The sequence below is a fragment of the Hemitrygon akajei genome, chromosome 32 (assembly GCF_048418815.1).
Source record: "Hemitrygon akajei chromosome 32, sHemAka1.3, whole genome shotgun sequence".
NCBI classification, from domain to species: Eukaryota; Metazoa; Chordata; class Chondrichthyes; order Myliobatiformes; family Dasyatidae; genus Hemitrygon; species Hemitrygon akajei.
Genome location: NC_133155.1, coordinates 14,309,831 through 14,336,586, shown reverse-complemented (window position 1 = coordinate 14,336,586; position 26,756 = coordinate 14,309,831). Strand labels below are relative to the sequence as shown.

Below are 26,756 nucleotides of genomic sequence, written 5' to 3'. Positions count from 1 at the left end.
GTGGAACAGGTCCTTCTGGCTCAAAAAGCCGCACTGTCCAACAACCAAATTATTTAAACCTAGCTTAATCATAGGACAATTTACAATGACCAATTAACCCACTAACCAGTATGTCTTTGGACTGTGGGAGGAAATCAGAATTTCCACTGGTTTTGTGCATATTGAGGTGGCTAATGACGTCAATGTGGGAAGTGCAGACACTTCCATAGATGAAGGAGGAAGTGGTTGATGTAGTGGGCAAGTGGATAGTTTGTGAAGTGGCGTACAGTTGTCTTTGCAGAGCTTCCATGTGCTCCCAATGCATGGCCTAGAGATTTACCCAATATCATCCCAAATGCCCCTTCACTTTCAGTAACCAAGGGCCAGAGGTTTCTACAAGCCAGTTATTTCTTCATGGAGGTCTTGAGCCTTGAATCTTTCTCTATCTACTTGACAGCCCCCTCTATAATACAGTTTGGAAGAAAAAGTGTTACTTACATAGAGGTGGCCACTCTAACATTACTGATTAGGGCCTCAATGTTTAGGATGTTGACCTGGGAGAGAATGCTAACATTGGTTCACTTATTCTTCCAATGAGTTTGGAGGATTTGTGCAGAGACCAGAAAGGACGGCATGGATAACTGATGGTTGGTAGAACATAAGCTTTGTGCCAGGTCTAAGACTTTCATCTTCGAATACCCTCATTTCAACCAGCCAAGAATTGTGCAGATGCATTGATGGGAGTGATGAATTTCAAAATTGATATCTATCTTTGTTACAAGATATTGAAAAAGGTCCATGCATTCAAAAGTCTCACAAGAAACCTTGATTTTCAGAGGGCATTGTGCTGAAGCTGGATCAGGCTGGCAGAGAACCTTGATATTGCCCATGTTGAATGTAAGACACATTATCTTACGTGGTTCAGTGAACAAGATAAAGTGTGTGTGCGCGCACGTGCATGCATGCGTTTGTTTTTGTGTGTGTGTGTGTGTGTGTGTGTGTGCGTGCGTGCGTCCAAGTGCAAACATTTTCTGCATACTATGGCTGTCTCCAAGCACAAAAAGATTCATTGGAATTAAACAATAGTGATGTGATTTTATCATCAAGAAAAATTGTCACTTTCTTCACTCGGAAAGAGGTTAATGAGATCAAGAAGAAATTTTTGAAGATAAGAATGAAAAGCCTTTATCTGGAAAGCTAATAAATGACGGACTGGTGTAAGAAGGATAGTTGGTAGGATGTTTTCATGCAGCTGTTTATTAGAATTTGGAATATGTTGCCACAAGTGACCATTAAGCCAAGGCACAACAAATTAAATAATATAAATGGATACAGTGAGTGTGGAAAGAGTTTAATTTAAGGTGTACCAGTAGGGGGTTAGGTAAAAATAACTTTTTTACTGATAGTCTAGTTTCCAGTAGCGAAACTGGAGAAACAAGTGTGAAGGTTGTTCAACATTTTTTAACAGCAGCCTATCAATTATCTACACACAAATTAAACATAAGTTGCAAATGAAATCTGCTACAGAAATTACGGTTTTCTGTCACTCACCAATCGACTAATCTCTTCTTGCCGGTCGGGCGCTGACCGTGCTGTTGCTTTGATCATTGTTGATGTCTGATTGTCTGTGAGTTTTTTGATACATCGCTGCCCTGGTACTATGTTGCAGACCTACAAAAGTGAAGTCATTATAATTCTGCAAAAGGTATCCTGCTTAATAATGCAACAATATAATATGAATTATCAAGAGATCTAGATCTGCTAAATGTCAGAATAGCCAGGGAGAGGATTAATAACAGGACATCATTGACATTCATAGTGAGACTCACACTAAAAAACAGGCAGGATGCCTTGTTTAGAAAGTAAACACTAAGAGGAAAATTACAGAACATGACCTGCAACCACACTGTAATCATCTCTCACCTCTAGTGGTAGGTAAGTGTGCTTCTGCTCCTGTCCCACCTGTAGACAGGGTAGGTGTGGGTATTTTAGCTGCAGGTTGTATTTCTGTTTGAAATACTGAGCTACTGTGCACTCTACAGTCTGTCCACTTTCCAGCTGTAGTGGGAACCTGGGAGAAACCATTCACACAATTATGAATTCTCATAGCATTTTACCAATATTCACCAAGCATAAACTCATGCATGCATTCCTTAATTTAAAGTTAAGGCCAATTCTGTTTGATTCCCATCAACCTCTAAGCACCAGTCCACAATTTCATTTCTCCTTTTGCTTCGCCATACACTAACTACTCAGGCGCAAACCAAGAATGTACAATCTCTAAGTTTTATTGGACCCCAAAATAAGCTTCAAACCTTGCAGCCCATAATTAAGTAAAAAATGGAACGGCAGTTTTCATGGGGGACTTTTAACTTGCACAGATCAGGCAAATCAGGCTGGTTGAGGCAGTTTTAAGGGGGACTTCATAGAATGTATCAGTAACAGCTTTCTTGAACAGCATGTTATTGAACCTATGAGGGAACCTGTAGGAAACCTGTCCCATATTATGAGACAAGTAAAATTGCTAACCATGCAGTTAGGAATCCTATTGGAAAGAACGATCAAAGTATTAATACATTTCTCATACAAATAGGAGGCTCAATAGTCTGATCTAAAAACAGCATATTATGTCTACACAAGGGACAGGATGAGGAAGGAGTTGCCTGGCATACAATAAGAACACAGTGGTGAGATAGTTGAGAAACAATGGAAGAGTTTCAAAAAGATTTTTCACAGTGCTCAACTAAAGTATATTCCAGTTAAAAGCAAGAACAGTAAGGTGGGGAGAGCCAGCCTTGGATTACAAAGGAAATAAATAAAGGCATTAAAATTAAAAGCTCATGCATATAAAGTGGCCAAGAGTAGTAACTAACTGGAAGATTGGAAAAACTCCAAAGTACCACTAAACAAAGAAAGCAATATTAAGAAAGGGAAGATAGATTATGAAAATAAACTATCACAAAAATGCAAAAACTGATAGTAAATGTTTTTATAATCATATCAAGCATAAAAGGGTGGCTAAGGTGAATCTAAGTCCCTTGGAAGATGGGAAAGGGGAATTAATATTAAGTAATGTGGAACTGGCTGAGGCCTTGAATTACTGTTTTGTGTCTGTCTTCATGGTGGAGGACATGTCTAACAAGCCAAAATATAGATGACATGGATGGTTCATTCTGGTAGGGCAAATTTGAAGACAGAATATAATAATAATGGTAAGACTCTTGGCAGTGTGGAGGATCAGCAAGATCTTGAGGTCTGTGTCCATAGGACACTCAAAGCTGTTGCGCGGGTTGACGATGTTGTTAAGAAGGCATATGGTGTGTTGGTCTTCTTCAACCATGGGATTGAGTCCAAGAGCAGTGCGGTAATGTTACAGCTATATAAGTACTTGGTCAGACTTGGAGTGCTGTGTTCAGTTCTGGTCACCTCACTGAAGGAAGGATGTGGATACTATAGAGAGAGTGCAGAGGAGATTTACAGGATGTTGCCTGGATTGGAGAGCATGCCTTATGAGAACAGGATGAGTGAACTTATGCTTTTCAGCCTTGGAGAGAGATGACCTGATAGAGGTGTATAAGATAATGAGAGGCATTGATCATGTGGCTAACCAGAGGCTTTTTCCCAGGGCTGAAATGGCTAACACGAAGGGACATAGTTGTAAGGTTCTTGGAAGTAGGCACAAGGGGGATGTCAAGAGTTAAGTTTTTCCACACACAGTGGTGCGTGTGTGGAATGCACTGCCAGCAACAGTGGTAGAGGCGGAAATAATGATCTATATGGATGGCATGCAAAACTAAGATTCCTGGCCCCCTCCCAAAGTTCACTGTACAGTCGGCCCTCCTTATCCACAGATTGGAAAAACCTGTAAGTTCTCTCTCCAGCACTAGTTGTTTGAGCATGTACAGACTATTTTTTCTTGTCATTATTCCCTAAACAATACAGTATAACAACTATTTACATAGCACTTACATTGTATTAGATATTATAAGTAATCTGAAGATGACTTAAAAGTACAGGCAGTCCCTGGGTTATGAATGAGTTCCATTCCTGAGTCCGTCTTTAAGTCGGATTTGAAGTCAGAACAGGTACATCCAGTACTACTTAGCGTCAGTTAGTTAAACGATTTTCTTAGTATATAGTACATATTTTACCTTTCTATGCATATAAAACAATTAAGAAACATACATATTTCAATAATTAAACCACTGCGTTGCTTAGTAATAACTGTAGCTTTCATTGGGGCAGGGCCTTTCACATGCTCCAGTAAAATTGTTCTGATCATTGACCAACTATAGCCTAATGCTTTTCCAATGACCAATGGCGTTTCACCTCTTTCCGATCACTTTATCACTTCCACCTTATTTTCAATCGTGATCGTGATTATTTTTGTGAACAGGAACACCGCGAATTCAGAGCTGTTTATCACCAGGTCCTAATGTCCACTGCACTGGGACAGGTTAAATAAGAGACTTGAGCATCCCCGTTTTTTGGTATCCGCAGCAGCGGGGGGGGAATCTCAGAACCAATCCCCTGCAGATAAGGAGGGCCGACTGTACATTATCAAAGTATGTTTATGATATACAACCCATTAAAAAGGACTGCCCAACACCCAATGCACCAAAAAAAAAGAACAAATCATGCAAACAATAAGTAAGCAAGCAACATTCAGAACTAAAGTTCATGAAAGTGAATTCGTAGCTACAAAGCCAGTCAACACTGCAGTGGTCCAGGAGCCTGTTTGTTGCAGGCCACAGCCTCAGTTGAACACAGATGAGTAAGCCTCACTGAGCAAAGCTGAACACTGACCAATCCCGCTCCCCCACCCTGACATTTCAATCCAGGCCAGTGCTTAAATTGACCAAACATCAGGTCATTCCTCGCTCTCGGACCCTGGTCACAGTGCCTTGTTGTGCTCTCAGGCTTAAGCTCAGACCCCACTGTCTCAATTCCGCCTGTGCCCGACCTTTCCAACCTGGCCCAGTGCTTAAATCGGTCGAACACTGACTTGTTCCTCGCTCTCAGACCCAGGCCCAGCTGCCTCACCTCGGTTCTGCCGCTTTGAATCGGCTCCAAGTCCACTCCAGCAATAGCCAAATATCAGCTTGTTCCTCACTCTTGGGCACAGGCCATCTCGATATGGCCCATACATGCCACAACTGTCCTGCACCTTTGAAACCTCAGTTCACACCGCAAAAATACCAGGTTGTATAGGCTTTTCAGAAACAACTCCGAAAGGGAAGTTACAGGCTACTTACTGACTGTAGCGTGATTAATAGAGTAGTTCGTAGTTTAGTTTGCTGCCAGCAAGGTGTCGCTGTGTTACACCAACACCATTCTAAACTGGAAACCTCCTGTACCACTGTCATGTGCAGCTTTTGATTGACTCTATTGTTTCTTTGTATTTACGGTGAATGTCCACAAGAAAGTGAATCTCGAGGCAATACATTGTGACATAATAAATTTACTTTTAACTTTCAAACATGTGATAATAATAAACCGATTAAGTTTCAACATTCTTCTGATGGTTTGCTAATCCCTCAAAAAGTGTACCGTTGTGCCATAACTTTCTCCATCTGTTAGTATAACTTATTCTGACTCCAAAAAGCTACTATAATCCAACCTTGCCTTACCCAACTTCTGTACTCTAGAATCTTTCCACAATTACATCTTTTACTACTCTTTCCCAACTCTCCTTCCATTTCTGTGATTCTTCTACTTATTCTACAATTGCTTTAGATCATCCAAAATCTTCATCAAATTGCACATACCTGAAGCATATATTTTATTCCTTTGAACATTTGATTGGAAATGCACACAATTTTTCAATATATACTAATTGTTGAGTCTACTTCAGTTTTGTAAGCTCCTAATTATAAACAATCTACAATTAATTTGACATGAGTGTCCATAATTCGGAAATCTACATTTACACCCTAAATTTTAACACAAAACTTTATTAGTTACACAAGTCAGCACACAAACTTTAATGAGAGGGTACTTACGTTTGATGACTGGCGGGCCGTCGTGTAACATTGCACACTCGATATTTCCTCTTCATCTGTCCACAGTGGGTTACTTCCACTTTTAAACCTGTGAGAGCCAGAGGAAGAAAATCAAGAATCAGGACACTGAAGGTTCCCTAATGGCACAGTGGGTTGAGGAAAGGAAAGTTTATTCTGTGCAAGTTTACATCTAGTGATCAAAATTTCAGTAAATACTTCTGAATACCATTTAGTGATGTCCACTGGAAGTACGCATGCACTGTTAGTGGAGAACAGGTGAAGGTGGTGAAGCAAGGCCATAATGGATTGCCATCCATATTTCTCCTTGAAAAGGTACTAACGACTGTTAATCTGAACAAATGCAGTACATTCCCAGTATTAAGTAGAGATTTTCAGGATTGACATCAAACCACAAGTGAATACCAATGTATATTTCCAAGTCATGAATTTGTGTGGTCCGTTAGGGACTTTACAGTTGGTAGTTGCAGCTGCCAGCTTTGCCTCTGGGAGGGGCCATGTTAGGGTGATAATGGAAAGTAGCTTTGGCATTTAATTCCAGTACATTTATAGCCATGGCACACATTACAGCCATGTTGCCCTAGTGATGGAGGAAGTGAAAGCCAATCTGCTTGATGGACTGGAGTTGTTCAGTTTTGTTTGGAACTTCATCCATCCACCAAGATTTCCCCTGAACTGATTGGGCTGATTTTCTTTTTACTTTACACAGTCAATACTAATACAGCAATTGATACTAATAACAATTTTTAATTCCCAATTTACATAATTAACATTTTCTACTTGGCGAGACTAGAACTCACATAATTGTTGTAACCATTCATTCATTTAAGCACAATACAACCATACTCACTTGAGCTGCATTGATGAAAGCTAAGAATACTCTTCTGCAAACCTGTTTTGTGAATTGGATGGCGTAAAAGCTTTGGGATATCAGCAGACGAGCCACTTACCCAAGAACACCCAGCCTCTGATTAGCTCTTGCAGTCGAAGTATATTTGCCAGTGTAGGTAAATTGCCAATCAATTAACAAAATTATAATAGGGCCTTAGGCTACGTTCACACTACACCAGATAAATCTATAACCGAAGCTTTTACTCTTCGTTTTTACCCTCCGTCCACACTAAAATGGCGTTTTCATCCCCCGAAACCGGAGCTTTTCAGAAACGCTCTCCAAAATGTGTATTTTTGAAAATGCCGCTTGGGCAGATCAGTGTAGACGGGGTAACTGGAGAAATCTGAAAATGCTGTCAGATGGCAGTGCACCATTTCATTGTTTTCTTGAACGCAACCTAACAATTTCAGAACAGATGGCAACAAGACTGAAGCCAGAAGAGTTAGAAATGTACTCACCAAATACTTTGACCTATAACTTACTGAATAAAAAAGTATACTCACTTTGCCCTGTTTTCCGTCCTTGCTTGTATGAAGGTGGTTTACCTATTTATGCAAGTACTTCTCTGACAATAAATGTGTAACAGCCTAATGTAACATTGTATGGAAATACAAGATAACACTGATGCAGACATGTTTTACACATTTAACAAGGTGCTTTATTATTGCAACAGAGTTCGCCAGTTATTCAATGTTCTGGTTAGCTGGGTCATACTGTCCGTGGACTCCCTGTCGGTTGCCTCCATATGCTTCAGTATTTGTTTTTTTTTACTTTTAAGTCCTCCTATGCGAGAGCCAACAACTGTAACTGAACAAACGCGCAGCAGGTCTTTCACGGTGAGAATCAACACCAAACATGTCGCTTGTTTTCGGTAGATGTGTCCTGCGCATGCGCAGTAGGAGGAGATTTGCCGAAATCTCTGTTTCAATGCGGACGGAGATATTTTTAAAAATGCATAGTGTGGACGCCTATCGTTTTTACGTGAAACCGGCATTTTCAAAATTATCTGGTCTAGTGTGGATGTAGCCTCAGCATGGTAACTTTGTTTACGTTCTCTTTCTGAAGTGGGTTACTATTAGATGCTACTACGACATCATGTTACTTGTCACATTATCAACCCATACACATTTCAATCCTACAGAGGAACAAATAAAACTGAACACCCAGCTTCTTAACTTATGTGAAATCACCTCATAATGGAAGTCAATCAATACTGAGTTGGTCACGGCCTCAGTGTTGCCGTAAGGATGACAAGGAAAGAGAACAAATTCAAGAAACTTCGCTAACAAAGTTTGGAAAAAGAAGAAAAAGCAGCACCTAGTAGCTTTTGGGAACTGAAAGTGAGGAGGGCTAGCAGGAATGGGGTACAAAAAATGAGGACAATGAGAAGATACAAAATATCAATGACAAAATTATGGAAAATCTGAAGTATTTTAAAGGGCAACCTATATGTGCAGATGAAAACATGAATGAGGTTTTAAATGATACTTTCCATCTGTTTTCAGTGAGGAGATGGAATTGCAGTTGGAGAATCCAAGGACAGCTGCTATGAAACTCTACAATAAAGTACCATTAGAAAAGAATTAAAAATCTCTGTGGTCTTAAAGGTGAATAAATCCCTAAAGTCTCCTTGGTTACTAGGGGAGACAAAGCAAGATATTATGGAGGCACTGACTGTGATAAACAAACCTTCACTGGCCATTTGACTGGAGGAAAACAAATGTGGTACTGTTATTCAAAACGGACAGCATAGATGAGACAGATAATTACAGGCTAGCAAGTTAAACATCAGGAAGAACTTTCTAAAAAAACTTTCCTGTAGCGGGAGAGTCTAGGACCAGAGGACACAGTCTCAGAATACAAGGGCATCCTTTTAGAAAAGTGATTTAGAAGAATTTTTTTAGCCAGAGGGTGGTGAATCTGTGGAATTTATTGCCACAGAAGCCATGTAGGCCAGGTCATTAAGTATATTCAAAGTAGAGGTTGGTGGATTCTTAATTAGTCAGGGCATGAAGGGAGATGAGGAGAAGGCTCTTGATTAGTAAGGGTGGTCACAACATGGTTACAACAGCAGTGTCAAAGCTTAGGGGAAAAAGTACGAGAACAGGGTTGAGATGATCAGCCATAATTAAATGGCACAGCAGACTTGATGGGCTAAATGGCCTATTCTGGCTCTTATGGTCTTAAAACTGAGGGAAAGGATTAATCTGCACTTAGAAAGACAGGTATTAATAAAAGGCAACAAGCATGGTTTTGTTATGGGGAGATTCCCTCTGACCAAACTAACTGAATTATTAGAAGATGTGACAGTGCATTCATGAGGCAGTGCAGTTAATATTTCCTATGGACTTCAACAAGGCCTGCCTTATTTTTTTAAGATTTTTTAAATGACTTTTTACAATGCAACACAAAAAAAATAAAAAAGATGTTTATACAGTGGAAAACAAACATATCAAAATACAATTCATAACAATTAAGCAAAGCACCCATAGTAGAATCGTGTAAAGTTAGTTACCACTCCACCCTCCCACTACCCAACTCCAAGCCAACCTTATGATATATAAAAAAAGTTACCGTAGATTCCGGATTATAAGCCGCTACTTTTTTCCCACATTTTGAACAGCTTTGAACTCTGCGGCCTTTAATCCAGAGCGGCTAATACATGTTTTTTTTTCATGCCGCCTCGTAAACATTTTGCCTCGTAACAGTAGACCAATAAAATTGATGAGTAGTTCACAGAGGTCCAATGAAATTGTACGATAAATCAAGCGCACTTTCACAATTAAATTATTGTAAATCAGTCATTTGTACTCACCCTCATCGACATGGAAAATACTCGAAGAAAAGCAAGACCCGAGCGCATCAGACCCGATTAGACCCGATCGCGTTACGCAAGCGCGTCAGACCTGATTAGACCCGATCGCGTTACGCAAGCGCGTCAGACCCGAGCGCATCAGACCCGATTAGACCTGATCGCGTTACGCAAGCGCGTCAGACCCGAGCGCATCAGACCCGATTAGACCTGATCGTGTTATGCAAGCGCGTCAGACCCGATTAGACCCGATCGCGTTACGCAAGCGCGTCAGACCCGAGCGAAAACGCTGCTTTTAAGTTAAAGGCGATCAATAACTTTTCCTGGTAGGCTGCAGTATATATATTTTTACCAGTCGCTAGGAGATATTGGAATGTTGTTCGTGCTGTTCAGTAAAAAAGTATATGCAACGTAATTTGTGTTACCGATACGTATGTATATTTAAAAGTAGCGGTGCGGCCTTTACAATTAAAAAATTGATTTTATTTCTAAAATTAGAGCCAGCGGCTTTTAATCAGGTGCGCTCTGTAGTCCGGAATCTACGGTAATCAGAACTATATCACCACAGAGCTGTATTTATGAAAAGGTATATTGCCTACTACCTAAACTATAATATGATTATACATAAAAAACCCATAGATCTTAACTGTAGGAAGCTGGAAGTAAGGGATTTAAATGCACAAGAAAAGGGAGGGATGCACCCTTTGGGAATTATGAAAATATTCAAGAACAGGTCCCCACACCTTTTGAAACTTTATATCTGAATTAAGAAGTGAATAATGAATCTTTTTGAGGTCTAAACAGGACATAATATCTCTAAGCTATTGAACATGGGTGGGTGGGGCAGCATTTGTCCATCAAGATGGCGGCGCGACGACGCAGGGCGCAGCGGCCACTCCAGTAAGGAATATCCGTTATCTGTAAGTAGGGGCCGTGCACAATCCTGATTTGATTGAGACGGATGTGTGAAGCACGGAGGAACATCTGGCGAAACTTCTGACATGCCTGTGCTGCTGACGCTGCTACTGAGCGATCGGAGAGATCTCCAGAGAGGAAGGCCCCGAATCCTCGGCTTTGCCTGTTGCTTGGTGGCCGGAGCCGGGGTTGAAGCACTCGGCAGAGATGGTGCTCGGTGCTCGGTGTCGGAGGGCTGGTCGGAGGCACGAAGTTGTCGGAAGTTTTCGGACGGACTCACAGTTGGCTGTGCTCGGGTGCTTCCAGAGGCTGCATCGGGAAGTTTTGCCACGTTGGAGGTTTCTTCCTTCTGCCATCTGCGTGAGATGATGGGCTATCTGGGACTTTGAGACTTTTTTTTTACCGTGCCCATGGTCTGCTCTTATCAAATTATGGTATTGCTTTGCACTGTTGTAACTGTATGTTATAATTATGTGGTTTTTTGGTCAGTTAGTCTTGGTCTGTCTTGTGTTTATGTGATATCATACTGGAGGAACATTGAATTTCCCCTTGGGGATGAATAAAGTATCTATCTATCTATCTATCTATCTATCTAAGAAGAACTGCACGCCTGGCCAAAAGAGAGGCAAAAGACAATTGACGCTTAGTCGGAGTTAAATGCATGTCAGCTTCTCCCGAAGTACCGAAAAGAGCAATCAGAGGGTTAGGTTCCAAATAGCAATTAAGTATGTGAGATAAAGTTAAAAAAACATCTCTCCAGAATTTCTCCAAGCTAGGACAAGCCCAATACATATGAATAAGAGAGGCCTCGCCCCCTTTGCACTTATCACAAAAGGGACTAATATCAGGATAGAACTACGACAATTTAGTTTTAGACATATGAGCCCTGTGTACCACCTTGAACTGTAAAAGGCTGTGGCAAGCACATAGAGAAGCTGAATTAACTGACTTGAGAATTGAATCCCAAACCTGGTTGGACAAAGAAAAATTTATATCATGCTCCCAGGCTGTTTTAATTTTGTCAAAAGGGGCACACTTCAACATCGTTAACATATCTCGAATAGTAGAAATTAAACCTTTACCCAATGGATTCATATGAAGAAACAAATCCACAACATTTTTAACAGGTACCTCAGGAAAGTTTGCTATGAAAGGCTTAATAAAATGTCTAATTTGGAGATATCTAAAGAAATGAGTGTTAGGGAGGCCAAACTTTACAGACAATTGTTCAAAAGTTGCAAAGCGCTTATCTATGAAAAGATCTTCAAAACACCTAATGCCCTTTCTGTGCCAATCTAGAAATGTTAAATCCTGCATAGATGATTATGTAGAATAGGACTAGAGAGAGAAAAACCATGAAGCCCACTATGTTTTCTGAATTAAGCCCATATTCTCAGAGTGTGTCTGATAACTGGATTAACAATTGATTTAGGCAAATGGCAAGAAAGTGCGGAACCAAGAAGTATGGAGATGGAGATTCATATTAGAGTTCAACTCCACTGCCACCCATATTGGGCAGTCAGACTGATTATAAAAGAAAGACCAAAAGATAGGAGAATGTATGTTGGCTGCCCAGTAATATAAACGAAAATTGTGCAAGGCCATGCCACCTACTCTTTTAGGTTTTTAAAGATGAACTTTATTTAGTCTGGGATGTTTGCCCTTCCATAGATAGGATGAAATAATAGAATCTAACAAATCAAAAAAAGCTTTAGAAATAAAAATTGGTAAATATTGAAATAAGTATAAACATTTAAGAATAAACATTTTAATAATATTAATTCAACCTATCAAAGACATGGACAAGGGTGACCACTGTGCTAAGCTCTGTTTTGTAGGATTTAAAAGATTACCGTAGATTCCGGATTTTAAGCCGCTACTTTTTTCCCACATTTTGAACAGCTTTGAACTTTGCGGCCTTTAAAACGGAGCGGCTAATACATGATTTTTTTCATGCCGCCTCGTAAACATTTTGCCTCATAACAGTAGACCAATAAAATTGATGAGTAGTTCACAGAGGTCCAATGAAATTGTACGATAAATCAAGCGCACTTTCACAATTAAATTATTGTAAATCAGTCATTTGTACTCACCCTCATCAACATGGAAAACACTCGAAGAAAAGCATTGTGCTGCCTTTATGGCAGTTATTTAGTTTATAATATTTTCGCTTAGTAATTCATTTTCTAGTTAAAGTTAGAAGAGTTTTAACTATATTTGTTTTCTGTACTACATCGCGGGATGCTATGACGTCACACCCGGTTTCGCCGCGTCTTGTGGGAAAAATGTCAGTTTGCGATAAAACGGGACGGAGGGAGGGAGCGCATTAGCGAGCGGCTTTGGATCTGAGCGAACGCTGCTTTTAAGTTAAAGGCGATCAATAACTTTTCCTGGTAGGCTGCAGTATATATATTTTTTACCAGTCGTTAGGAGATATTGGAATGTTGTTCAGTAAAGAAGTATACGCAACGTATATTTAAAAGTAGCCGCGTTACGGGCACGGTTCGAAAAAAAGCATTTGCAATATGTATTTGTTTTTGTTACCATATGGATTTAATTAAAAGTTAAAAAATCCTCACGTGTAATATCTTTCTGTGTAAATATCTCATATTACAACGTGGGACACCTGCGGCCGAAAATCCGGTGCGGCCTGTACAATTAAAAAATTGATTTTATTTCTAAAATTAGAGCCAGCGGCTTTTAATCAGGTGCGCTCTGTAGTCCGGAATCTACGGTAGTAAAATTTTCTCCAAAAAGACGCTTATAATTTCTTGTTACTGTGATGCCTAGGTAAATAAATTGATTATTTACTACTTTAAAAGGGATGTTATGACATTCTAGTGATTGTGCATCTCTATTTATTGGAAAAAGTTCACTCTTATGTAAATTAAGTTTGTATTTGGAAAGCTGACCAAATTTATTAAGGAGTGAAAACATCGGGGATAAGGAGGTAGTCGGGTTTGATATAAAAAGTAAAAGATCATTGGCATAAAGAGAGACTTTGTGCTCAACACTCCCCCCACAAATCCCCGTCAATTCAGCACAACTTTGAAATGCAATCGCCAATGGCTCCATAGCCAAATCGAAAAGTAAGGGACTTAAAGGACACCCTTGCTCGGTGCCACGTTTAAGATTCAAAGGTTGGGATTGCTGAGAATTAGTCAAGACAGAAGCAGTGAAGTGTGAATATAACTATTTAATCCACGTAATAAAACTTCGTCCAAAATCAAATTTTTCTAAAGCCACAAAAAGACAATTCCACTCCACACGATCAAACGCTTTCTCCGCATCTAGAGAAATGACACATTCAGGAATCCCAGCTGAAGGTGAGTAAAGGCTTTTGATAAGTACCAACAAAGGAGATGGGTGCAAAAGATTAGAGCCTAAGGGACTGAGGTCAAACTGCCAAACTGAATTCAAACGGCTTGGTAACAGTGTGCTGATTATGATGATAGCGTTTTTGTGTGATCGGAGGCCTATGAGGAACTGAGGGATCTTGTTTTACAAGTTAAAAGATCTTTACAGGTCGAAGTATAAGTAGATAGAGTGGCTTAAAGCGACAGATGAGATGCATATATTCTATGTTTTAGTTAACATGAGTAAACTAATAAAAAGCAATGGAGCTCTGGTCACTTCAGTACAATATATGGATATATTGGACAGGGTGGAGAAGAGACTCACTGTGGTATTGGTTGGGATGAAGCACTTTATTAACAAGGAGAGACTGGATAGACTGGGCTTGGAAATCTTGGAAGCCTGAGACATCGACTGTACTTTTTTCTATAGATGATGCCTGGCCTGCTGAGTTCCTCCAGCATTTTCGTGTGTGTTGCTTGCAACAATACCTAACAGGTTTCATGGAAAGATATTAACCTGAAAGATATTCTGTTTTTCTCTCTACTATATCACCTGCTGAACATGGTCAACATTTTTGTTTTGTTAAAATGTTTTGAGTGACTCAAAGCAGAGGTTCTCAACCTTAATCCAGGCAACAATGCCATGAGAATATAAACAAAATGGAGTTGGCCATTTGGTCTCTCACATGTCATGCCATTAACAAGACCATGGTTGATCTTATACGTAAGGCAACATTTTCAACTGATCACTGGCTTCTTTTCATATTCTGATACCTATTCACCTGTTTTGAATGCAAACAATACCACCCTTAAGTGAAAAAAATACGCCATTTCAATTGTAAATAGCCCAGTACTTAGTTTGAGACTGTGAGATCTAGACTCCTTAGCCAATGAAAACATCTTCCATACATCTACCCCACTGAGCCCTTTAAAATTTTGTAAGTTTCAATTAGGTCAAATCTCATTTTCATGAACTCTGGAGAATAGCGCCCTTGCTTACTCAGTCACTATTTATAGGACAGAATTGCCATGTCAGGAAGCTGGTGAAGCTTTGCTGCAATCAGCACACAGCAGATGTATCCTTTTTGAATTAAGGAGACCTGTGGAGTACAAAATACCTTAGGTATGGTTTTATGAAGCCTTGTATCATTGTCATAAAACATCCTTGCTCTTTTATTCAAACTTTAATTAAGTTTGCAATTAAGAAAGACAATGAAGCAGTAGGCAACCAAATGCAGTAAGACCTGGACAATATCCATGCCAGTACTCAACCAGAGAAAATGCAGTTGTTACCTTCTCACATTCAATTGTATTACCACCACCCAATACCCCATTGTTAATATGCTGGGGGCTACCATTGACCAGAAACTAAACTGGAATAGCCATATACACAACGAGGTTATGTGAGCAGGCCAGAGGCGAGCAATCCTACAGCAGGCAACTTATCTAACTCCACAAAGCCTGCCCTCTTATCTGCAAGGCTCAACACAGGAGTGTGATGGAATATCCTCCAGTTGCCTGGATGAATGCAGCTTCAATAACACTCAAGAAGTTCACCAACACAAAAAACACAGGCACTCTATTCATAACCATAGATAGGGTGCCTCTGTCCTCCTGTTAGGCACCTCACACACACATAGCCATTCACTCACTCCATTACTGACACACAGTAAGTGTGTTTTGCACCACTTATGCACCATAGCAACTCACCAAGACTCCTTCGACAGTACCTTCCAAACCTACCACCTCTCCTAGATTGGCAGCAAAAGCATGGAAATACCATCATCTGGAAGTTGCCCTCCAAACAACACACCATCCTCACTTCAAGTTTAACGATCATTCAACCATCCATGAATACAGCCAAACAAAGCTAAACCTTTTAATTGTATGCAGTGTACTGTTTGTAACATGGTAACAAATCATGCAGCATCTACACAAACAGGGGGGTTTGGGGGCTTCAATCTCCCATGTTTGGCAGGGCAGGAGGGTGTCTTCCCTGGACCTACACAGCTGATGGAACCAGTACCAGTACCAAGACACCAGTAAACATACAGTCACACAAAACAAATAAATAGCCCAAGTGCCTGAGAGACATTTCCTGAAAATTGATGGTAGATGGGTGTTATCAGCAAGAACAAGCAGTTCTCAGAGGTCTGCAGTTTGCACGCATGCAGCCTGACTTAAGGGGTCAGCTCCCAAACCAGCACAGACGCCACGGTATGTCACCTCTGACATCCCCTCTCTTGGACTGCTGCAACAGGTGAGCCTAGTTCTCATAACAACCGAGGTCGTATGAGCTTCTCCACCGCCTGCCTTGCCAATAAACAGAAGAAACAGACTTGACTTGCAGCATTTTACATTACCAGTGTCCAACAGGGTCTTGCGATCGATTGCAAGAGAAATATTCAAGACAATCACTCGCTGTTAGACTGGCTTTGTGTACCAACTTTAATGCCTTTCGGTAGCAGGCAGTAACAAGCTCTGCACCAGGTCCAACTCCTCCGCCAACAAACAGCTTGCAGTCCTTGAAGTTCTTAAGAGTCCAGTGTTTTCTTGCGATTGTAAAAAAGATGTTTCAAAACACCTTTGGGGAGGAGGTTCAGGAGCCCCAGAGAGGCCGCTATGTCCGAAAAATTCCACCATCTTACCTACTGGAAACTGGAAAATATCACTATTCCCTTGCTAACAGTAACTCCTTCCCTAACAGTATTGTTAGTTCATAAGGACTGCAGCAGTTCGAGCCACCTCATCACCACCTTCACAGATGGCAACAAGGAATGGGTAATTCAGTGTTGGCCCAGCTTGCAAGCAGCATATGTTCTCTCTACCGAACTTCCCAAATGATACATCTACCATGTAGTTATCCACTTATATATCCCCTGATGTCTCTTCTCATCCATATCACTACTTACTCTTTCTACTTATTTCTGTAACATTATCAAACTTATACATATCTGTACTTAGCCAAAGCATGGAATAAATTGCAAATAACTAGAGGTAGGGCATTATCACACTGGTCACAGTCTGACAATCTGAAAAATAGAACCATAGAACATTACAGCACAGAAATAGGCCTTTTGGCCCTTCTTGGCTGTGCCGAACCATTTTTCTGCCTAGTCCCACTGACCTACATCCAGCCCACATCCCTCATCCATGTGTAAATATCTGGTTATTCATGATCACTGTTTACCTGTTCACCAACTTACAACCCTCACGTGTCTGTAATCCAGAGAGTTTGTTCACAGGTCAGGGAAGTGGCTGTGAACAAGGTGAAATATGGCAGAAGATGCTTGCAGCCCCACAAATCCATTCTGTCAGTCTCACAAGTACTTACTCATATGTTCAAGCTGTACAAACACCGAACATTCATAAACCGGAGAGAGCTTAAATCATTAATTTCTCCTGCCTAACATGTTTGCATGTCTTAAAGAAATGTTTGTTTCCATTCAGCTAATGTATGATATGCCTCCCCCCACCGACTGTCAACTCTGCTCGTAATATTGCGGCAGAGCCAACAATTCAGCATCAAAGATTTCTTAATATAAAAAAGGGGGATTAGTAAATGGGTTTGGTTCTGTTAGGGAGGGGGTGGCATGGGTGAATGCCCTCTTACCAAATAACAAGACATCAACAGTCTTTTAACCAGTATCCACAATCTTTTGTTATTCAGTGACATAAGGAGGCTACCTACTGACAGGAAATCTATTAACACAAAGAAATCAGATCTCCTATTTGAATATTTATGTTACAATGTTTGCGCTTTCTTAAAAAAACTATTGGCAGCTCTGTTGTTATCAGAGAATGAATGGTTTTGTGGCATGGTTGGAATGCTATTGCACAGAAACAACAGCAGATCTGTTGTGCTTTGTGCACTGAATAACATGAATCTCAGATTATTAATCTTCCATAAGATTGCACATTGGTGACTTCATGACTGATTATTTGCTCTTTCTTACCCAATTCTCACAAAACGATGAACAAAAGAACTGGGAGACCACACATTAACAATGCAAAGATGCCTCTAATTTATGCATGTACCTGCTAAAACATAGTGTTTAAAAAAAGGAAAATTCTTGCTGTGGCCAAAATCTTTAAATTGGTCATTCTCCCAATTTTCTAAATTCTCTAACTTGAATGTGATTATGACATTTTGGCAGTAATTCTTTAAACTACTCTGTACTTGTAACATAAACCAACTCATTGAATACTTGACTCCCCACCTTACTTTTGGTTCAACAAGATTGGGTTTGCTTTGTGGAACACCCCCAGTGTTTAATCTTCAATTTTGCTTACGTCAATGATGAGTCTCTTCCAATAGAGTAGTCAAGTTCAAAGTAAATAAATGTCACCATACACACTGAGATTCCTTTTCTTATGGGCATTTACATTAAGTACTAGAAACACAACAGAATCACTAAAGGACCACCACCAACAGGACAATCAAACAATGTGCAAAAGACAATGAACTACAAATACAAAAAGAAAGTAGAGATGTTGCCATGCTTTCTTCTGACCCAGGACAGATCCTTTGAAATGACATGGATTTTAACGTTGCTGACCCTCTCCATCTCTGATTCCTCAATAAGAACTGGCTCATGAACCTCTGATTTCATCCTCCTGGAGTCAATAATCAGCTCCTTGGTCTTGCTGACCTTGTGAGAGGTTGCTATTGTGGCCAGATGTTCAATCTCCTCTCCTATATGGCGATTTGTCATCACTTTTCATTCGGCCAGCAACAGCAAATTTGAATATGAAATTGGAGCTAAGCTTAGCCTCACCGTTATAAGTATTAAAGTGTGTAAAGCAGAGGACTAAACATACAAACCTTGTGGTGTGCACCTGTGCTGATGGAGAGTGTGGAGGAGATATCGTTGCCAATCCACACTGACTGGGGTTTGCAAGTGAGGAAATCAAGGATCCAATTGCACATGGAGGTACTGAGGCCGAGGTCTTGAAGCTTATTGATTAGTTTTGAGGGGATGATATATCGAGCTGTAGTGAAGAGCATCCTGATGTATGCATCTTCACTGTCCAGATGTCGTAGGGTTGAATGAGGAGCCAATTAAATGGTATCTGCTGTTGTGACAGCAGGCAAATTGGAGTGGATTCAAATCATTTCTCAGGCAGGAATTGATATGTTTCATCACCAGCCTCTTAAAGCACTTCATCACTGTGGATACTTCTGGACCATACTCAATGAGGCAGGTTACCATGTTCTTCTTAAGCACTGGTATAACTGAAGCTTGCTTGAAGCAGATGGGCATCTCAGACTGCCGAAGTAAGGGCTTAAGATTGGGTAAGTAGTAAATGAGAATCAATAAAAAAATACTATTCATGCTGGAAATCTGAAACAAAAACGCTAGAAACATTCAGCAGATGAGGCAATGTCTGTAGAAAGTTTCAGTTAAGAGTACGTCAACCATAGATATTAACTGTTCCTTTTTCCACAGCTGCTTGGCCTGGTGTTTCCAGCAATTTTTTTGTTTCTGAATTAACTATGTCACTCTCCATCTTAATGAAGAATTCCACCATATTATGGTCACTCTTACCCAAGGGGCCTCGCACGACAAGATTGCTAACTAACCCTTCCTCATTGCTCAATACCCAATCTAGAATGGCCTGCTCTCTAGTTGGTTCCTCGACATGTTGGTTCAGAAAACCATCCCACATACATTCCAAGAAATCCTCTTCCTCAGCACCCGTACCAATTTGGTTCACCCAATCTATATGTAGATTGAAGTCACCTATTATAACTACTGTTCCTTTATTGCACGCATTTCTAATTTCCTGTTTAAGGCCATCCCCAACCTCACTACTACTGTTAGGTGGCCTGTACACAACTCCCACCAGCGTTTTCTGCCCTTTAGTGTTATGCAGCTCTACCCATATCGATTCCACATCCTCCAGGCTAATGTCCTTCCTTTCTTTTGCATTAATCTCCTCTCTAACCAGCAATGCTACCCCACCTCCTTTTCTTTCCTGTCTATCCCTCCTGAATATTGAATATCCCTGGATGTTGAGCTCCCATCCTTGGTCACCCTGGAGCCATGTCTCTGTGATCCCAACTATATCATATTCATTAATAACTATCTGCACATTCAATTCATCCACCTTGTTACGAATGCTCCTCGCATTGACACACAAAGCCTTCAGGCTTGTTTTTACAACACTCTTAGCCCTTATACAATTATGTTGTAAAGTGGCCCTTTTTGTATTTTGCCCTGGATTTGCCTGCCTGCCACTTTTACTTTTCACCTTACTATTTGCTTCTACACTCATTTTACACCCCTGTCTCTTTGCACTTGTTCCCATCCCCCTGCCACATTAGTTTAAAGCCTCCTGAACAGCAGTAGCAAACGCTCCCCCTAGGACATTGGTTCCAGTCTAGCCCAGGTACAGACCGTCCTGTTTATACCAGTCCCACCTCCCCCAGAACTGGTTTCAATGCCCCAGAAATTTGAATCCCTCCCCCTTGCACCATTTTTCAAGCCACGTATTCATCTGAAATATCCTCCTATTTCTACTCTGACTAGCACGTGGCACTGGTAGTAATCCAGAGATTATTACCTTGGTGGTCCTAATTTTTAGATTATCTCCTAACTCCCTAAATTCACCTTGTAGGACCTCATCCCGTTTTTTACCTATCTTGTTGGTACCTATGTGCACCACGACCACTGGCTGTTCACCCTCCCATTCCAGAATGTCCTGCAGCCGCTCAGAGACATCCTTGACCCTTGCACCAGGGAGGCAACATACCATCCTGGAGTCTCGTTTGCGGCTGCAGAAACGCCCATCTATTCCCCTTACAATCGAATCCCCTATCACTATAGCTCTCCCACTCCTTTTCCTTCCCTCCTGTGCCGCAGAGCCACCCAAGGTGCAATGAACTCTGCTGCTGCTGCCTTCCCCTGATGAGACATCTCCCCCAACAGTATGCAAAACAGTATATCTGTTTAGGAGGGAGATGACCTCAGGGGACTCCTGCACTACCTGCCCACTGCTACGCTGTCTAGTGGCCACCCCTTCCCTTTCTGCCTGTGTAGCCTTTACCTGTGGTGTGGCCAACTCACTGAACGTGCTATTCACGACTTTCTCAGCATCGCGGATGCTCCAGTATGAATCCAATCGCAGCTCCAGACGCTCAATGCGGTCTGCCAAAAGCTGCAGTTGGACACACTTCCTGCACACATAGTCGTCAGGGACACTGGAAGTATCCCTGATTTCCCACATGCTGCAGGATGAACAAACCACGGGGCCGATCTCAGCTGCCATGACCTACCCAATACTTGCCTCAACTTTTGAAACTTTCTCCTTTGAAAGTTGCAGTTGAGATTATGTGTTTAATTTCCCCTCCTTTCCACACAATTGTACACTTTGTCTTTCTTTACTTTGCATGTTAAACCATGCTGAACGATGTCTTTCACAGTTAGGTATGAAGCATTTAGTTTTATTTCCCACTTGCACTCTGCTTTGCTAAGCATATTCGGTATTTGCAACTTTTATTTTAGACTTTCAGCATTACAAGTACTTTGCTTTTAAAGTTACGATTCTCTGAAGTGGAAGCTTAGTATACTCCAAGACAAAACACATGCTACTCATTCTGGAGATACAGTTCAAATATTGTAGTCCCATCACTGAGATGACCTATCATTAGTAAGCTTAAAAATATGGTGGAGACTGTATTTACTGGCTGTATAATGGCCTGGTACGGCCTTTGAATGGAAAATCCTAAAAAAAGTTGTAGATTCGGCCCAGTACCTCACAGGTAAAGCCCTCCCAACCACTGAGCACATCTATATGAAACACTGCTGTAGAAAAGCAGCATTCATTAACAGAGATCTTAACCACCCAGGCCATGCTCTTTTCTCGCTACTGTCATCAAATGGAAAGGACAAGAGCCTCAGAACTTGTACCACCAGGTTCAAGAACAGTTACTACCCCACAACTATCAGGCCCCTGAACAAAAGGGGATAACTATACTCACTTTCCCATCCATTGAAATATTCCCACAATCAATGATCTCACTGAAAGGGCTCTTTATCTTATTATTTCATGTTCTTGTTATTTATTGCATTGTTTGTTGACTTTTGCACTCTAGTTATATTTCACTGATCCTGTTAGTTACAATTCTATAGATTTGCTGAGTATGGCTGCAGGAAAATTATTCTCAGGGATATATGTGGTGATGTGGCGACCCACTTCCTAGCGCACTCGAACCGGCTCACAAATAGCCAGCGCGCCGGCATAAAGGCCAGTCCCAAAAGGGCGCCAGGTCTGCTTCACCAACAAAGGGAAAAGCCCGCGCGGGACTGTGAATACGTGCCCCCTACAGCATCCGCGCCCGGGGAGGGCGGGATCAGGGAGGCTTTAAAGCGAGGCCGCGAAGTTCGAATAAAATCTTTTTTTTTTAACTGCAGTTTACCGACTCAGTGTCGTTATTTCAGCGCTGCGTGTAGCACACCGCTACAATTGGTGACCCCGACGGCCCAAACGATATTTGGGCCGAAGATGACCAACGCCGCATCTGTTCATGCAGTTTCGTTGAAACTGCCAAGCTTCTGGACACTACGACCTCACCTATGGTTCCAGCAAGCAGAAGCCTGATTCCACATTCGGCAGATAACCTCGGATGCCACACATTACTACTATGTGGTGAGCTCCCTCGACCAGGAAACAGCGGCCCAGGTTGAGGAGTTCATACAGTCACCCCCGGAAGACGGCAAATACACAGAATTCAAAGCCCTGCTCATAAGGACTTTCGGACTCTCACAGCGTGAGCGGGCTGCCCGTTTACTGCACCTGGATGGTTCGGGAGACAGACCTCCATCGGCTTTAATGAATGAGATGTTGTCTCTGGCCGGAGGACACAAGCCTTGCCTCATGTTTGAGCAGGCATTCCTGGAGCAGCTGCCCGAGGACATACACCTGCTGCTGCCCAACACGGATTTCAGCGACCCCTGGAAGGTGGCGGCCCGAGTGGACGTGCTGTGGAATGCCAAGAAAGAGAGTGGGGGCGTCTGTCGCACAGATCACCAGGCCACACTCCCAGCAGCAAACCAGACCAGGCCCGGCCACAGAGCCCGCTAACCCCAGAGGCAGGGGTGAGGAGCCCAACGAACAATGGTGCTTCTACCACCAGCGGTGGGGCACAGAAGCCCGCCGTTGTCACCCGCCCTGCAAGTTCCGGGAAACGCCAGGGCCAGCTGCCGCTGATGGCTACGGCGGCTGGCCATCGGGATAGCCTCCTGTATGTGTGGGACAAGTGGTCGGGACGCCGTTTTTTGGTCGACACCGGTGCCGAGATCAGCGTCTTACCTCCGACGAGTTACGACACCCGCAACAGGGCACCGGGTCCCACCCTGAGGGCCATGAACAGCAGCATGGTAAGGACCTACAGCACCCGTACGGTGCAGCTACAGTTCGGCTCCAGCCGGTTCACGTGGGACTTCACTCTGGCTGCCACAGCCCAACCGCTTCTGGGTGCGGATTTTTTGCGATCTCACAGCTTGCTGGTCGACCTGCTGAGGCAGAAACTGGTCCACGCCGAGACCTTTCAGACGTTCTCCCTGGGTGCAGCCCAGTTGCCAGCCCCACACCTCAACTCCATCACGCTGTCCAACAACAACTTCACCAGAGTCCTGGCGGATTTCCCATCGGTTCTGGCACCGCAGTTCATGGCAGCCATGCCCCGACACGGCGTACAGCACCACATCCCGACCCAGGGACCACCCCTCCACGCCCGTGCTCGAAGGCTTCCCTCGGACAAGCTCTGACTGGCGAAGGAGGAGTTCAAGAGGATGGAGGAATTGGGGATCATACGGCGGTCCGACAGCCCATGGGCCTCCCCTCTGCACATGGTGCCCAAAGCGACAGGGCGCTGGAGACCATGCGGCGACTACCGCAGGCTGAATGAGGCTACCACACCGGACTGCTACCCTGTGCCGCACATTCAGGACTTTGCAGCAAACCTGCAAGGCGCACGGATCTTCTCCAAGGTAGACCTCCTCCGGAGATACCATCAAATCCCGATGCATCCGGACGACGTCCCCAAAACGGCACTCATCATCCCGTTCGGCCTTTTCGAGTTCCTCCACATGCCGTTCGGCCTGAAGAATGCCGCACAGACGTTCCAGCGGTTAATGGACGCAGTGGGACGCGACCTGGACTTCGCATTCATCTACTTGGACGACATCCTCATAGCCAGCAGCAGTTGTCAGGAGCCTCTGTCCCACCTCCGTCAACTCTACGCCCGACTGAGTGAATACGGTCTAACAATCAACCCGGCCAAATGCCAGTTCCGGCTCGACACCATCGACTTCCTGGGCCACAGGATTACTAAAGATGGGGCAACCCCTCTGCCCGCTAAGGTAGACGCAGTTCGCCATTTTCCCTGACCCACCACAATCAAAGGCCTTCAGGAATTCGTGGGTATGGTAAATTTCTACCACCGCTTCCTCCCTTCAGCTGCCTGAATCATGCGCCCCCTGTTCGCCCTGATGTCGGGTCCGGGCAAGGACATTACCTGGGACGAGGAGTCCGCCGCCGCTTTCATTACAACGAAAGAAGCTTTGGCAAACGCTGCGATGCTAGTGCACTCCAGAATGGACGTCCCTACCGCCCTCACAATGGACGCATCTAACACGGCATTCGGAGGGGTACTGGAGCAACTCATCGCGGGTCGCTGGCAACCCCTGGCGTTTTTCAGCAAACATCTGCGACCACCCGAGCTCAAATACAGTGCTTTCGACCGGGAACTGTTGGCGCTATACCTGGCAATCCGGCATTTCAGGTACTTCTTAGAAGGTAGGCCCTTCACCGTGTTCACGGACCACAAGCCGCTTACCTTTACGTTCATGAAGGTGTCCGATCCCTGGTCGTCCCGCCAGCAGCGCCATCTGTCCTACATCTCTGAATACACGACGGATGTCCGGCACGTCTCGGGTAAGGACAATGTCGTGGCGGACGCGCTCTCTCGCCCTAACATTCACGCCCTTTCCCAAGGGGTAGACTTTGAGGCGCTGGCAGAGGCGCAGCAGGCAGACGAGGAGATCCCTAGTTACAGAACCGCAGTCTCCGGTTTGCAGCTCCAGGGCCTCCCCGTAGGCCCAGGTGAGAGGACCCTACTCTGTGACGTCACCGGCCAACCCCGTCCCGTTGTCCTGGCAAACTGGCGGCGACGCGTTTTCGACTCCATTCATAACTTAGCGCACCCCTCCATCAGGACAACCGTCCGGATGGTCTCCAGCAGGTTCGTTTGGCACGGACTCCACAAGTAGGTCAGTGAATGGGTCAAAACGTGCATGCACTGCCAGACGGCCAAGGTGCAGCGGCACACCAAAGCTCTGCCGCAGCAGTTCCACCCCACCCACCGGCGTTTTGACCACATTCATGTAGATATCGTGGGCCCTCTACCATAGACGCTATCGTGGACCGGTTCACCAGATGGCCAGAGGCGATCCTGCTCACCGACACCACCTCCGAATCTTGCGCCCGGGCACTGATCACCACCTGGGTGTCCTGCTTTGGTGTACCGGCCCACATTACCTCCGACAGAGGCGCCCAGTTCACCTCCAGCCTGTGGTCAGCTATGGCCAGCCTTTTGGGGACACAGCTGCACCACACAACTGCCTACCACCCACAGTCGAACGGCCTGGTGGAGCGTTTCCACCGTCACCTAAAGTCGGCTCTCATGGCCCGCTTGCGAAGAGCTAACTGGGTGGACGAGCTTCCCTGGGTCCTACTCGGCTTCCGCACAGCGCCCAGAGACGATCTGCACACCTCGTTGGCCGAGTTGGTGTACGGTGCACCCCTGGTCGTCCCCGGGGAGTTCATACCAGCCCCAAGGGGGCACGAGGAAAAACCCGCAACAGTCCTGGGCAGACTACGCGAGAAGCTCGGCAACCTGGCCCCCATACCCACTTCGCAGCATGGGCAGAACCCGACCTGCGTACCCAAAGACCTGCAGAACTGTAAGTTTGTGTTTGTACGAAGGGGCGGGCATCGGCCACCGCTGCAACAGCCCTACGAGGGGCTGTTTATGGTGATCAGGAACAACGGGTCCACGTTCGTACTGGACGCTGGGGGAGAGAGGAGGTTTTCACGGTGGACCGACTCGAACCAGCCCATGTGGATGTGGCGCAACCGGTCGAATTCCCGGCACCGCGGCGCAGAGGCCGACCTCCCAAACAGGTTCCGGCCCAGACTGTGGACATTGGGGGGTGTATCGCCAGTTCTGGGGGGGGGGGGGGGGGGGGGGGGGTAATGTGGCGACCCACTTCCTAGCGCACTCGAACCGGCTCACAAATAGCCAGCGCGCCGGCATAAAGGCCAGTCCCAAAAGGGCGCCAGGTCTGCTTCACCAACAAAGGGAAAAGCCCGTGCGGGACTGTGAATACGTGCCCCCTACAGCATCCGCGCCCGGGGAGGACGGGATCAGGGAGGCTTTAAAGCGAGGCCGCGAAGTTCGAATAAAATCTTTTTTTAACTGCAGTTTACCGACTCCGTGTCGTTATTTCAGTGCTGCGTGTAGCACACCGCTACAGTGACATATATGTACTTTAATAATAAAAAAAACTCTGAACTTTCATTACCATTTTGTATACAGATCTCAAAGGTGATCAAATTTAAGTTGTACTTTAGCTCAGGGGTAAGGTGATGCTGCACGGTTGAGAGTTGTCATGACCAAAAGTAATATTTATGTTTTATGCATGTTCAATTAGGTGATTTCATGAAGATATACTTGGATAGATATGGAGAATTCAAGTACAACAAGAAATCCCCTG

The 26,756-nt window shown here is 43.7% G+C and overlaps 1 protein-coding gene across 4 annotated transcripts in view; it reads right to left on the bottom strand.

The window, feature by feature from the left end:
- The window catches only part of LOC140719653 (protein argonaute-1), an 87,441-nt gene that overhangs the window by 30,391 nt on the left and 30,294 nt on the right, over positions 1 to 26,756 (bottom strand). For all 4 annotated transcript variants that reach the window (XR_012096973.1, XM_073034422.1, XM_073034424.1 and 1 more), the window contains 3 exons: positions 5,982 to 6,069; positions 1,903 to 2,050; positions 1,531 to 1,650 (listed from right to left, as the gene is read on the bottom strand). Coding sequence is in view for 3 of the 4 variants with exons in the window: in XM_073034422.1 (XP_072890523.1) it covers positions 1,531 to 1,650; positions 1,903 to 2,050; positions 5,982 to 6,069 (356 nt within the window). In the remaining variant the exon portion in view is untranslated. The remainder of the gene's footprint in view (positions 1 to 1,530; positions 1,651 to 1,902; positions 2,051 to 5,981; positions 6,070 to 26,756) is intronic.